Raw genomic sequence first — 13,983 nt, 5'->3', positions numbered from 1 at the left:
TGGAGAGTACAATTTTTGTTTTCATTTGTCTGAATACACATCAACTCTCATCATGTGATGAATGTCAACCAATAACCTACGCGTTTAATCATTTTGTTGTAGCCATTAACTTAGTCTCCGTCTCATATATCATCATTCACCAAGCTACGTAGGATTTGCTGAAGTCAGAGCTAGCATAATTTCACAATTGCAGTACAAGACCGGTGCTTGGCGGAGGGTATAATGAGACACGTAAAACTCCTTTCTGGGAAGCTTAAAGGTATCACTGCCTTGCAAAGTGCTTCTCTGTAGCCACTTTGCCAAACCAATTAATGTCTAATAATCTGCCTTCACCTTCCCACAAAAGTGAATGATTGCCATAATCTGATGTTGTTTAAATTGTTTACCAGATGAGATTGAGTGCAAATTCATAGAATATCAACTGTGTGCATGTTTCTGTGAAACATCGCAAAAGGATGTTTGCAGATGATCAGTGTTTAATCATGTAGCAGAGTTTTGGAGAATTTGAACCTCAAGTTGAAAACAATTGTGCTTGGGTTTAGTGCAATGTGGTTTTTACTCTTTTTGGTGTCTGTTTGCAAAATTAAAGCCTGTTCTTGTTCTCCCCCAGAAGGACTGGAAATGTCTAATCTGGAATTTTGTAACTTCAGTCTCTGATAGAGACTGGAGTTGATGTTCTACAACCTTTAAAAATAAGCATTGTCAGAGCCGCGGTCTATTTTGAAAGGAAACTGATGAGGCTGCTAACCAGCTCTGTGACTGTTTACTTGCAGAAATACGAGCTCAGTTAGTCGAGCAACTGAAATGCTTGGAGCAGCAGACAGAGATGAGGGTTCAACTCCTCCAGGACCTCCAGGATTTCTTCCGCAAGAAGTCTGAAATTGAAATGGAGTATTCCCGAAACTTGGAGAAACTGGCTGAGAGATTCATGGCAAAAACCCGGAGTACAAAGGACCATCAGCAGTACAAGTAAGAGCTTTTTTCCTCCTGTGAAGACTGGGATTCGAAATGCCTTGATTTTCTTTCTTCTTCAGATCTGCGTTTCAGCATTTTGTATGCTGGGAAGCAAACAGTGAAATGTTAATTCTGTCCATTCAGTCTGTGTTTTAACTGTTTCCTGACAGTTTATTACTCAGTAGCTTCATGCATTGTTTCAAGGCAGGGACAGTTTTCCATTTGACAAGACAGTGTTGGATGATGACAAATGCATTAAATCTGTTGGGAATCTGGTGAATTATGTGTTAACTTCTGAATTCTTCAGGAACGTGGTGGCACGCTTTGAAGATTTGGATGTTTTATATTTTTGCCAAACTGTGCAATTGAATCTGAGTCAGGAGATAGTTACAGGTTGAAGTCACAAAACTTCACCCTCACGCCCTGCAAAGCACTGAGAGGGTGCTGTTCTATCAGACATTAAACAGAGACCCTGTCTGTCCCTCTGGTGAATGTGAAAAGTCCTGTGTATAAATCATTGAATCCCTACAGTGTGGAAGCAGGCAATTTGACCCGTCAAATCCACACTGACCCTCCAAAGAGCATCCCACCCAGTCCCTGTCACTCTGCATTTCCCGTGGCTAGTCCACCTAACCTGCACTTCTTTGGACTGTGGGAGGAAACTGGTGCGTCTGGAAGAATCCCACGCAGGCACAGGGAGAACGTGCAAACTCTACACAGGCTGATGCCCAGGCTGAAATTGAACCCGGGTTTCTGGCGCTGTGGGGGCATCAGTGCTAACCACTGAGCCACCATGCCTCCTGTATGAACATACAAATTAAGTGCAGGAGTAGGTTATCCTGCCCCTCAGGCCTGCTCCGCCATGCAATAAAATTGTAGCTGATGTGACTGTAACCTCAAATTAACGTTCCTGCCTTTCCCTGATAACCTTTCAGCCTCTTGCTGAACAAGAATCTATCCACTAAAAGCAAATCCTATTGATGCTGGAAATCTAAATCTAACACAAGGAGTGCTGGAGAAGCTCAGCAGATCTGGCAGCTTCTGAAAGAGAAAGCAGAGTTAACGTTTCCAGTCCACTGCCCCTTAGTCATATTAAACTCAAAACATGAACTCTGCTTTCTCTCTGCAGGATGCTGCCAGACCTGCTGAGTTTCTCCAGCACTCCCTGTTTTTTGCTGTCAAGAAAGAACAAGGGTGCCATACTAGTTAGACCTCTCTTTCAAAGCAACACACAACTCAGCGGACAGAATAAGTTTTATAATTCTATGTCAGAAAGAAAAGCAAAGCACTTGGATTTAGATAATGGCTTCCATTACCTCAGGACATGCAGTTTGCAGTTAACGATGACCTCTTGAAACTCAATCCCCCTTGTAATGTAGGAAACACATTAGTAATGTGATAATGACCAGATAATGTGGGCTTTTTAACTGGATGCTGATTGAAGCTTAAGTATCGGCTGGAGACAGTTCCCCTGCTCTTCCTGGCCATGATGTGGAAGTGCCGCTGTTGGACTGGGGTGGACAAGATCGAAAATCACACGACACCAGGTTATAGTCCAACAGGTTTATTTCAAGGCTCAAGCTTTCAGATTTGTGCTTCTTCTTCAGGTCCCCACATTTGAGCTATGCCTAGAAAGGTCAAAAATCACACAGCATCCGGGTATAGTCCAACAGGTTTATGTGAAGACACAAGCTTCAGACACCTGAAGAAAGACAAGACTCCGAAAACTTGTATCTTCACGTAAACCTGTTGGACTATGACCTGGTGTTGTGTGATTTTTAACCTCCCTAGGCATAGCTCAAATGTGTTAGAGGCACTTTAGAGAAAGTTATCTCAACTATTACCTGAAATGATCATTGGAGTGGGGTTTAAGAAAGAAATGGGATGAATTTCTTTTACTTGAGGGTTGGAGAGTCTTTGGAACTCTTTTCCTGATAAGCCGGCGGAAGGAGAGGACAGTACTTGAATGTTTTTCTGGCAGAGATGAAAAGATTCTCAGCAGATTTGACAGCATCTGTGGAGAGAGAAACAGAGTTAACATTTCAAATCTGTAATGATTCTTCATACTTTAGTTAGTCATACAGCATGGAAACAGACCCTTTGGTCTGACTTATCCATGCCAACTAGATATCCTAAATTAATCTATTCCCATTTGCCAGCATTTGGCCCATATCCCTCTAACCCTTCCTATTCATACACCCATCAGAATGCCTTTTAAATGTTGTAATTGTACCAGCCTCCACCACTTCCTCTGGCAGCTCATTCCACACACAAACACACACACACCACTCTCTGTGTGAAAAAATTGCCCCTTGGGTCTCTTTTAAATCTTCTCCCTTTCACCTTAAACCTATGCCCCTCTAGTTTTGGACTCCGCTACCCTGGAGAAAAGACTGTAGCTATTCACCCTTTCCATGCCTCTCATGATTTTATAAACCTCTATAAGGTCACCCCTCAGCCTCCAATGCTCCAGGGAAAATAGCCCCAGACTATTCAGCCTCTCCCTATAGCTCAAACCCTCCAACCCTGGTAACATCCTTGTAAACCTTTTCTGCACTCTTTCAAGTTCAACAACATCTTTCCTATGACAGGGAGACCAGAATTGAACTCAGTGTTCCAAAAGTGGCCTAACCAATGTCCTGTACAGCCACAACATGACCTCCCAGCTGAGTCAGAGTCAGAATCATACAGCATAGGAACAGACCCTTGTAGGGTCACTGGATTTGAAATGTTAATCTCTCCACAGATGGTCAGACTATTGCTTGAGGGTATCACTGAGGTAAATCCCACGAGGCAACTGGTGGAGTTTGGAAATCAGTTAAGAAAAAAAGTGGGATTGAGAGGAAGTCTCAGTAATGGTGACCATGTAATGTTGCTGTAAAAACCAATCTGGTTTTGAACTACATGTGACTCCAGAACTGCAACAACATAGTTGGCTCTCAACTGACTGGCCGGACCAGCAATGTCCACATCCCATTAAAGAATTGCTCAAAATCAATGTTTGTCTGTCTCAAGCATATATCCCATTTCGTTGTGGAAGTTGCCTACAAAACAAAACTGCTTCCACTGCCTTTCAAATCATCAAGATCTTACTCCATCAAAAAAATCTCTTCCTCTCATTATTTTTGACAACAGTCTGAAATCTAAGTCACCTGGTTCCTGACCCACCAGCTAATTTTCATAGAATCCCTGCAGTGTGGAAAGAGGCCATTCAGCCCATCGAGTTTACACGGAACTCAGAACATCCCACCCAGACACAGCCTCCTACCCTAGCCCTGTAACCGTGCATTTCCCATGGAAAATCTACCTAGCCTGTAGATCCCTGGACACTATGGGCAATTTGGCGTGGCCAATTCACCTGACCTGCACATCTTTGGACTGTGGGAGGAAACAGGAACACCCGCGGAAAGCCACACGTGGAGAACATGCAAACTCCACACACAACCGTCCAAAGCTGGAATCAAACCCAGGTTCCCCATGCTGCGAGGCAGCAGTGCTAACCACTGAGACACCGTGCCACCCATTTGTCATTTTAGTTTTGTCATTCCTTCCAACAAACCCTTTTGCAATATTGAGTATCACTATTAAATTGAAACCCCTCCCCCACCACCCATTGACCCACCCTGAACCTTCTCTGCTATAAGGAGGAAAATCCTACCTTCCCCAAATCTTGGCCTAACTGAGAGCCCTTCATCCCTACCCTGGCACCATCTGTAATAGCCTGCTTTGTTGGGTAGGGGTAGGGGCTTTTAGCTTTGGGAGCATTGCGAACAAGATGTTTTGTAAGCTGGTTTACAATTGAAGCTGATCAGTTTAAGCTTAGCAAAATGGACTTGGGGGAATTGTATAATAAACTGACTTAAGAGAGTACCAGAGCAGCAGTGTTGGGTCGCAGCCATCACTGCTTTGAGGGAAGCTTAGATCCAACAAATCCAATTTAGTCTTTATTTTGATGAAGGCGCCCATCTTGAGTGTTGAAAGAGTTTTGGCTGCTTTGCATTTTTTTATTAGAAAGAAATTTTCATTTGTCTTACATATACCATAAACCATCAGGCTTGGATCAGGAGTAGGCCATTCAGCCCCTCGAGTCTGGTCTGCAAATTCGGTGATAGCATGGCTGATCTGTGGCCTAACTCCATAAACTTGCCTTTTACCCGTGACTCGACTACCTTTGCGTAATAAAAAATTATCTGTCTCAGATTTAAAATGACCAACTGATCCAGCTTCCACTGGAGTTTGTGGTAAAGAGTTCCAAACATCCACCACACTTTGTGTGTAGAAGTGTTGAATTGAACTGAGTGTGTTGGCTATGCCATAGCACAGGGTCATTTTTGCAGCCAGTGACACTTGTCATTTTTAAAAATGTCTTGGAGATTTGGAGTCTGTTCACAGGCCCCTGGGTGGCTGTGAAATTGGGCAGTCAGGGGGGAGAGGAAAGAATTTCAAAACAAAGAAGGAGGTGGGAAGCGAATCAGTTTTAGAGACTGTTTCACAGGATGCTGACCAGGACTTGCCGTCACTGTAAAGCAGGAAAGGTGGCACCCATTTCTAAGTTCCAAACTCCCATGGGCAGCTCATAAAAGCGAAACCCTGCAGATACTGGAAAACTGATGTGATTTTCATAGAATCCACAGTGTGGAAACAGGCCATTTGGCTCATCAAGTCCACACTGACCATCTCACCCAGACCCTGTCCTATCCCTGTAACCCTGTGTATTCCCATGGCTAATCCGTCTACCCTGCACATCCCTGGACACTAAGGGCAATATAGCTTGGCTAATCCACCCTAAACTGCACAACTTTGGATTGTGGGAGGAAAGCAGAGCACAGAAAATGGTGGAGAACCTCAGCAGATCCGCAGAAATGAAAGCAGAGATAACGTTTCAAGTCTAGTGTGACTCCTGTTGCAATAACCAGCTGTTTTTGTTTTGTGATGTCAGTAGAGGGACGTTTTATTTTCCGGTACACCAGGGAGAACTCTTCCAATTATTTTCATCAGGGAATCTTTTACAATGGAAACGGTAGCACAGCGGTAGTCCAGAGCACTGGGCTAATCTTCAACCCTGAAGAAGAGTCCTATCAGTTTCTCTCTCCACAGATGCTGCCAGACCTGCTGAGTTTCTCCAGCGTTCCCGGTGTTTGTTCCAAATGTCTGGCATCCGCAGCATCTTGCTTTTACCCCAGGCTAATGTTCTGGGTACACGGCTTCAAATCCCATTTGAAGTCCCAAATTTGAATTCAATAAAAAAAATCTGAAATTAAACAGCTGGCCACTGTTGTTTTAAAATAAAAACCCATCTGCTTCACGATTGCCCTAGGACGCTTTTAACAAGATTGAGCCACATTATTTTTCTTCAGTTCAATGCTTTGCCAAAGTTTAGAGCATTCTTCTTTCAAAAATAATTTAGACTTACTGCATAAAAACCACTTTGACTGAGGGCGTTCTAAATGATTGATGGGTTCTACTCTATTTTAAGGCAATTGCGTTGCTTTATACAAGTGCAAGTAGAGGGAAGCACTCATCAGTGAAGTGAAAGTTTTGGGACATGGTGTGTTAATGGCAACATCACTTGACAAGTATTAAACTAGAAAGAGTGCAGAAAAGATTTACTAGGATGCTACCTGGACTGGAAGGTTTGGGTTATAAGGAGAGTTTGGATAGGCTGGGACTTTTTCCTTGAAGCATAGGAGACCGAGTGGTGACCTTGTAGAGGTCTGTAAAATCATGGGAAGCAGACATAAGGCAGATAGCCAACAGCTTTTCCTCAGGGTAGGGGAGTCTAAAACTAGAGGGCATAGGTTTAAGGTGAGAAGGGAGAGATTAAAAACAAGTCCAGAGGGAACATTTTTTTTCACACAGAGGGTGGTGAGTGTCTGGAACAGGCTGCCAGAGGTCGTGGTGGAAGTGAGTACAATTTTGTCATTTAAGAACCCCCATTTAGAAAGGTGTATGGATGGATATGCATCAAATGCAGGCAAATGCGACTAGTTTAATAGTGAAACTGGGCAGCATGGGCAAGTTGGGCCGAAGGGCCTGTTTCCATGCTGTAAACCTCTATGAAGTGATCCAGAAGGCCAGGCTCGGAGGATATAAGTTCAAATCCCACAAAGGCATCTGGTGGAATTTAAACGCAATTAGTAAATCAGGAATTGAAAGCAAGTCTCAGTAATGGTTACTGTGATAATCATCCTTTTGTGTGAAAACTCATCTGGTACGCTATTGGGGAAGGAAACCTGCTATCCTTACCTGGTCTGACCTACAATGTGACTCCGGGCATATTGCAATTTGTTCTGAGGAAGGGTCACTGGACCCGAAACATTAACTCTGTTTTCTCCTTCACAGATGCTGCCAGACCTGCTGAGCTTTTCCAGCACAACAAGGTGCAGGGCTGGATGAACACAGCAGGCCAAGCAGCATCATAGGAGCAGAGAGGTTCTACAGCCACTATCTGATTCGAGCTTTTCCAGCAACTTTGTTTTAGTTCCACATTGCAATTTGGTGGAGCCTTAACTGCCCAGTATGCCATTCAGTTCAAGGCGGGGTGAAAAATGTTAGCCTTGTTGACAACAACCTCATCCCATGAAAGAAGACAAAGGTAGCATTTCAAAACATCATACCTCAGTTGCACACGTTCGGTCTGGGTGCTAGTTTGTTTGTGTTAAGAGTTTCCATCACGTGAAACTGAGATTTTTTTTGTCGCATGAGATCGCGGATTCCTGACGCTTCTGGAAGCTGACAGCAAGCCTGTGAAACAGACTTAGCCAGATTGTCCCAACTTTACTGATACTTGGAGCCACCCGGTGAGAAACCAGACAGCCCTTTCACTGGCCACGGGGACTCCGACCACTAGCTTTTCTCCCCGCTGCTGCTCCCGTCTCATGGTTATACGAGGTTAAGCTCATTAGTAGGAAGAAGAGAGGCATAGACTATTTTCTAAACAGGGAAAGCCTTCAGAATCTGAAGCACAAAGGGACTTGGGAGTCCTAGTTCAGGATTCTGTTAAGATTAACATGCAGGTTCAGTTGGCATTTAGGAAATTAAATGCAATGCTAACATTCATTTCAAGAGGGTTACAATATAAGAGCATGGATGTACTGCGGAGGGTGTATAAAGCTCTGGTCAAACAGCATTTGGAATATTGTGAGCAGTTTTGGGTCCCATATCTAAGGAGGGATGTCCTGGCATTGGAGGGAGTCATAGAGTCATACAGCACAGAAACAGCCTCTTCAGTCCAACTCATCAGTGTTGACCAAGTTTCCCAAAACTAAACTAGTCCCATTTGCCTGTGTTTGGCCTGTATCCCTTTAAATGTTTGCTATTAGGTCCATAGGATATTTACAAGAACGATCCTGGGAATGAAGGGCTTGTCAAATGAGGAGCGGTTCTGGACTTTGGATCTGTACTTGATGGTGTTTGGAGGATGAGGAGATGGTTATAATTGAAACTCACAGAATACTGAGAGGCTTGGATAGAGTAGAAGTGGAGAAGATGTTTCCACTTGTAGGAGGGACTAACACCTGAGGGCACTGCCCCAGGGTGAAGAGACAACCTTTGAGAACTGAGATGAGAAGGAATTTCTTTGGCCAGAGGGTGGTGAATCTGTGGAACACATTGCCACAGAAGGCTATGGAGGCCAAGTCATTGAGTATATTTAAGGTAGAGAGAGGTAGATTCTTGATTAGTGAGGGGATCAGTGGTTACAGGGAGAAGGCAGGAGAATGGGGCCGAGAAACAATATCAGCCAATATCAAATGCGCAGGCTCGATGGGCCAAATGAGCCTGATTCTGCCCCTGTATCTTATGATGTTATGAATCAGCACGTCAGGATTTAGTGACACTTAACAACACTGTGCTTCATCAAATCCAATAGCCAGGAAGGAGACCCTTGTGTCTGAGCCACTAGCCTTATTTTTTTCAGAGATTCAACCCAATTTAAGCTGGCAGTAAACTGTTGCATTGCTGATAGGTGTTCACACATGTAGCCTTTTTCAATAACTAACAATCCAAGGAAAACGCTTTTGTTTTAAATGCTCATTTTTAGGATGTGGCCATCACTCCCCAAAATAGCGGAGTGGCTTGCTCAGTCTTTTATAGAAGGTGATTAAGAATCCATCATAATGACTTGGGTCTGGAGTTGCATATAGGCCAGACCAGGTAAAGATGGCAGCCATCCTTCCCTAAAAGACATTAGTGAATCAAATCGGTTTTTACAGCAATCATTTATACTGCAAATCCTTTGTATTTGCAAAATCACAAATTGCAAATTCGCCTATCTGTGCCAAAAGTTAAGTAACAACAAGAATCAACATCTGAAGGCAAAAAATTGCATATCCTTGATATTTTTGACTATTTTTTAACCTATTTTAAACCTACCTTTAATGAGCTTTGCACTCGCAAATTGTGTCGTTCGCGGGGGTTCTCAGGAACAGGACCCTTGCGGTCCTGTGGGAATGACACTATTCCTGATGTTTGACTCATAATCCAGATTTGTTTAATTGAGTTTAAGTTGTCCAGTGGAAAATGGTGGAATCTGAAATGCTGTTTCTGGATCATTAGTTCAAGCATCTGGGTGACTGGCGCACTAACCGTTTCAATGATGCCGTGATTTTAAACTAATCTAAAAGTTACTTTTGGCAAATTGGGCTAAAGATCTCACATTTCCAGACCGTTGCTCTTATTCCCACACGATCCAGTCAGAGCTGAGCCGTCTACAGGTTGAATGCTTTGGGCTGCATGCTGTATCATTAGATGCTAATGGTGATGCATGTACTTAGCATTTAGATTGAATACAGCATCGTTAGATTCTCGGCATTTAGTCTTTAAACGTTCCCTTCATCAAGGAGCCTTCCTCAGTCTTGGAGTAAAGAGTCTGGCGATCCTTAGTCTCACGGGTCATTTTTGGATACCAGGACTGTGAATAATTGCCTTAATGTTTCATATGAGCATTTCCCACAGCATCCCGTTCAGCTTGGATGCTTGTTGAATTTTGCACCCTGGGGCATCATTGCGTTGGGTTACTTTGCTGTGTTAGTTGCCTCGTTGACAGAGTGAGAGCCCAAACTGACACTTTTGTTACTTATGTGGTTGTTCCGTGGCCCAGAAGCTGAACAATCATTGTGTTGCTTAGCTTTGCCAACATCCCTGTTGTCCACTTTTATTGTCTGGACGATTTGCTCTGTATATCTCCTGTGATCCCGGCCGTTTTTTTTTATTTTTAACCAAAGTGGGAGGTAACATAGTCCTGTAACAGTTCAGTTTCTAGCTAGTTGCATTGATGAAGCCTGTGTAGGTGCAAGGGGCTCCAACTCAGATCCATTCACTTTTCCCCCACCTACAACATTAGGCTGGGAGCAGGAGGTAACTGCTCCTACTGGCAGAAGGACCACAGAAACATAGAAGATAGGAGTAGGCCGTTCAGCCCTCCAGGCCTGCTCCACAATACCATCACGGCTGATCATCAAGTTCAATACTCTAATCCCACCTTTCTCCCATATTCCTTGATCCTTTTAGCAACTAGAGCTATATCTTTATCCTTCTTGAAAACAACTTTTTGGCCTCAACCACATTCTACAACAGTGATTCCACAGGCTCACCACTCTCTGGGTAAAGACATTTCTCTTCATCTCAGTTCTAAAAGGTTTACTCTTTAACCTTAAACTCTGACCCCTACTTCTGGACTCCACCACCCTCGGTAACATCCTTCCTGCATCTAACCTGTCTAGTCCTGTTTAAAATTTTATGGGTTTCTATGAGGCTGATGCCCCCCACCATTCTTCTAAGCTCCAGTGAATACAATCCTAACCAACTCAATTTCTCATCATGTGTCAACTCATCATCCTGGGAATCAATCTGGTAAACCTTCGTTGCACTCCCTCTATAGCAAGACCACCCTTCCTCAGATAAGGAGACGAAAATTACACACAATATTCAAGGTGTAGCCTCCCCAAATCCCTGTACAACTGCAGCAAGACATTCTTGTTCCTGTACTTGAATCCTGTCTCTATGAATGCCAACATACCATTTGGCCTTCTTTACTGCCTGCTGCATGCTTACTTTCAGTGATGGGTGCATGAGGACACCCAGGTCTCGTTAAATATTCTCCTGTCTCAATATACAGCCATTCAAATCATCATCTGCCTTCCTATATTTGCTATCCAATTGGAAAACATCACATTTATCCACATTATACTGCATCTGCCAAGAACCGGAGATTTTGGGTGGTTCACAAAGAAATCACAGATGATGTGAGGAAAAAATCTTTTTCCAAAGCCAGTTGCTGGGATCTGGGTTTTTTTTTTAAAAAAATTCGCTTGTGGGACAGGGGCATTGCTGGCTGGGCTGGCATTTGTTGCCCATCCCTAGTTGCCCATTGAGAAGATGGTGGTAAGCTGTCTTCTTGAATCGCTGCAGTCCATTTGGTGTAGGTCAGTGCCGATAGAGAGTTCCAGGGTTTTGACCCAGCAACTGCCTCAGGGTTTAATGGAGGGCCCAACCCAATGGTGGTTTGGAAAAGGACGTTGAAAAGAAATAAAATTTACAAGGCGGCAAGGAAAAGGTAGGGCAGTGAGGAATTGTTAAAATCCTCTCAGAACTAAATAGCCACCCTCTTTGTTCTAGCTGTTCTATGACTCTCTCTGACCCCACGCTGCAAATAGGTTTGACCATGTGTTGTGGGACAAGGCTCAGGAAACAGGATAGTGTTGAGTAATATGGTTGTTAAATGGGCGGCTCTTTTTCTCCCTCTACTTCCTCCAAGCTGGTGTTTCAGAATTCTTACTCCTGGTCAGGTACCAGTTATGTTACCATGGCGACATCTGAATTGAAGAAATATTCTCATGTTCTTCCCCACCATTGAGAGAGATGATTTTTAGAGGACTCTTAATGCAGTTGAACTCCCTGCTGACCTCAGATTCAGATCTTCAATGGGCTGTTTACACTTCTAGTGGATTTTGAAGGGGATTCATTTAGTTTTGAGCATTCTGTTTCTTTCCTGGCATTTCTGTGCAGGCTGAGGGTGAGTTCGATTTTTAAAAAACTGTATTTCTAGATAGTTGTGATAGTTGTATCTCAGCCTCTTGAATCAGGAAACATCTCCTATCGTGTCTGTCTCCTTATCACGTCACCAAGGAAATTAGGTCATAGGGCTAGTGGGAGAATGAAACTAATGTTGTCTCGTTAGTGTTTTGTAAATGGGGAATCTGACGCATGCAGGCTCTGGCACTGAATAGATGTTTCTAATTTTACTCTGTGGTGTTGATGATATCCACTTGCCCTGTAATTATGTTCAAGCTGAACCACTGTCCATTTCTACAGTACTGTCATAGAGTCATACAGCACAGAAACAGTCCCTTCAGTCCAACTTTCCATGTTAACCAGGTATCCTAAATTAATCTAGTCCCATTTGCCAGCATTTGGCCCATATCCGTCTAAACCCTTCCTATTCATATACCCATCCAGGTGCCTTTAAAATGTTGTAATTGTTCCAGCCTCCTCCACTTCCTCTGGCAGCTTATTCCATACACATTCCACCCTCTCCATGAAAAAGTTGTCCCTTAGGTCCATTTTAAATCTTTCCCTCTCACCTTAAACTTATACTCTCTAGTTTTGGACTCCCTTACCCTGGGAAAAAGATCTTGGCTATTCACTCAATCCATGTCCCTCCTGATTTAATAAACCTCTATAAGGTCACCCCTCAGCCTCCAATGTTCCAGTGAAAATAGCTCCAGCCTATCCAGCCTCTCCCTCTACTCCTGGCAAGATGTGATCTTGAGTGGTGTCCAGAATTATTGTCAGAGTGAGAAAATATGGAACCTGGAAAATGAGCCTTACCTCCACAACTGCTGGAAAAAAAATGATATGCTTTATTGAAGCTTTTAATTGTGTACTCGTTAGGACAATTTGCAATGTGAAAGGAAAACAACCTTTATAATGTATGAGAGAACTTAAGTGAAGTGTTCCCTTAACATTAATATTAGTGAATTGCTTTTGTTTTAGTGACCCTTGTCATCTCCTCTCCTATTTATCTGTCAAGTTTAGATCCATCAACCCCACAACTTTTGCTGGTTTCTCCAATTGCCTGTCAGATATCTATATGAACGATCTGATCAAGCTCCCTCCAGTTGGGTGTTGATAGGACCATAGAAACAGGAGTAGGCCATTCAACCCCTTGAACCTGATCCACCATTTAGTGCAAACATGGCCGATCTGTGGCCTAGCTTCATATGCCTGCCTTTGGCTCATTTCTTTTAACATCTTTGCTGAACAATAATTTATCTCAGATTTGTGGGAAGGTCTGTGACGGGGTAAGAGAGATTAGATCTGAGTGGTTAGAGTGTATGCCTACCTTTGACCCGTGTGTCTTAATATACTTGCTTAACAAAAAAATTGTCGGTCACAGATTTGAAATTAACAACTGATCCAGCATCCACTGCCATTTGTGGAAGAGAGTTCCAAACCACCCTTTGTGTGTAGTAGTGCTTCCTAACATCTCTCCTGAACGGTCTAGCCCTGTTTCTCAGATCAGGTCCCTTGTTCTAGAATCAAAAATCAAAACTGTCAAAGATTTGTGTTTATCCCCATGGCAGTCATGTGTTAACAACCAGAGATTTTGTGTCAGTGCTGTTGATTGAGAGATAAATATGAGTCAGCAAGGCGAGAAATTTACTGCTTCTGTTTGAATAGTGCCCGACGATCTTTCAAATTCACCTTGAATTTCATTAGTTTTACAAGTACAGAACTTGGAATACTGGAAGAAAAGAATGTTTTGTCAAAGCTTTTGTCTTATACTCATCAGGACAATTTGCAAGAACACCAATGTAGAGGGGAATCATCCTTTGTATTGTATGAGATGACCTAAATGTTGTGTTTCCTTTAATATTTCTTGCAAATTGTCCTACTGAGAGCAAGACCAAAGTCATCTCTACAAGATGTGTTTTTAATTTTAAAAATACACAGTTCTTGAAGCAAAGCGAATAACTGCTTGTGATACAAGGTGTAGAGCTGGATGAACACAGCAGGCCAGGCAGCATC

The 13,983-nt window shown here is 43.1% G+C and overlaps 1 protein-coding gene across 1 annotated transcript in view; it reads left to right on the top strand.

Annotated features, from left to right (window-relative positions):
• The window catches only part of LOC109927333 (SLIT-ROBO Rho GTPase-activating protein 1-like), a 224,465-nt gene that overhangs the window by 106,304 nt on the left and 104,178 nt on the right, over window positions 1–13,983 (top strand). The window contains exon 2 of the mRNA XM_048607949.1: window positions 774–969. Coding sequence (XP_048463906.1) covers window positions 774–969 — 196 coding nt within the window. The remainder of the gene's footprint in view (window positions 1–773; window positions 970–13,983) is intronic.

This window comes from Rhincodon typus, chromosome 18 (genome assembly GCF_021869965.1).
Source record: "Rhincodon typus isolate 14 chromosome 18, sRhiTyp1.1, whole genome shotgun sequence".
In the NCBI taxonomy this organism is placed as follows: Eukaryota; Metazoa; Chordata; class Chondrichthyes; order Orectolobiformes; family Rhincodontidae; genus Rhincodon; species Rhincodon typus.
The sequence above is the reverse complement of the archived record's forward strand: the minus strand, read 5'-3'. Positions and strand labels throughout refer to the sequence as shown.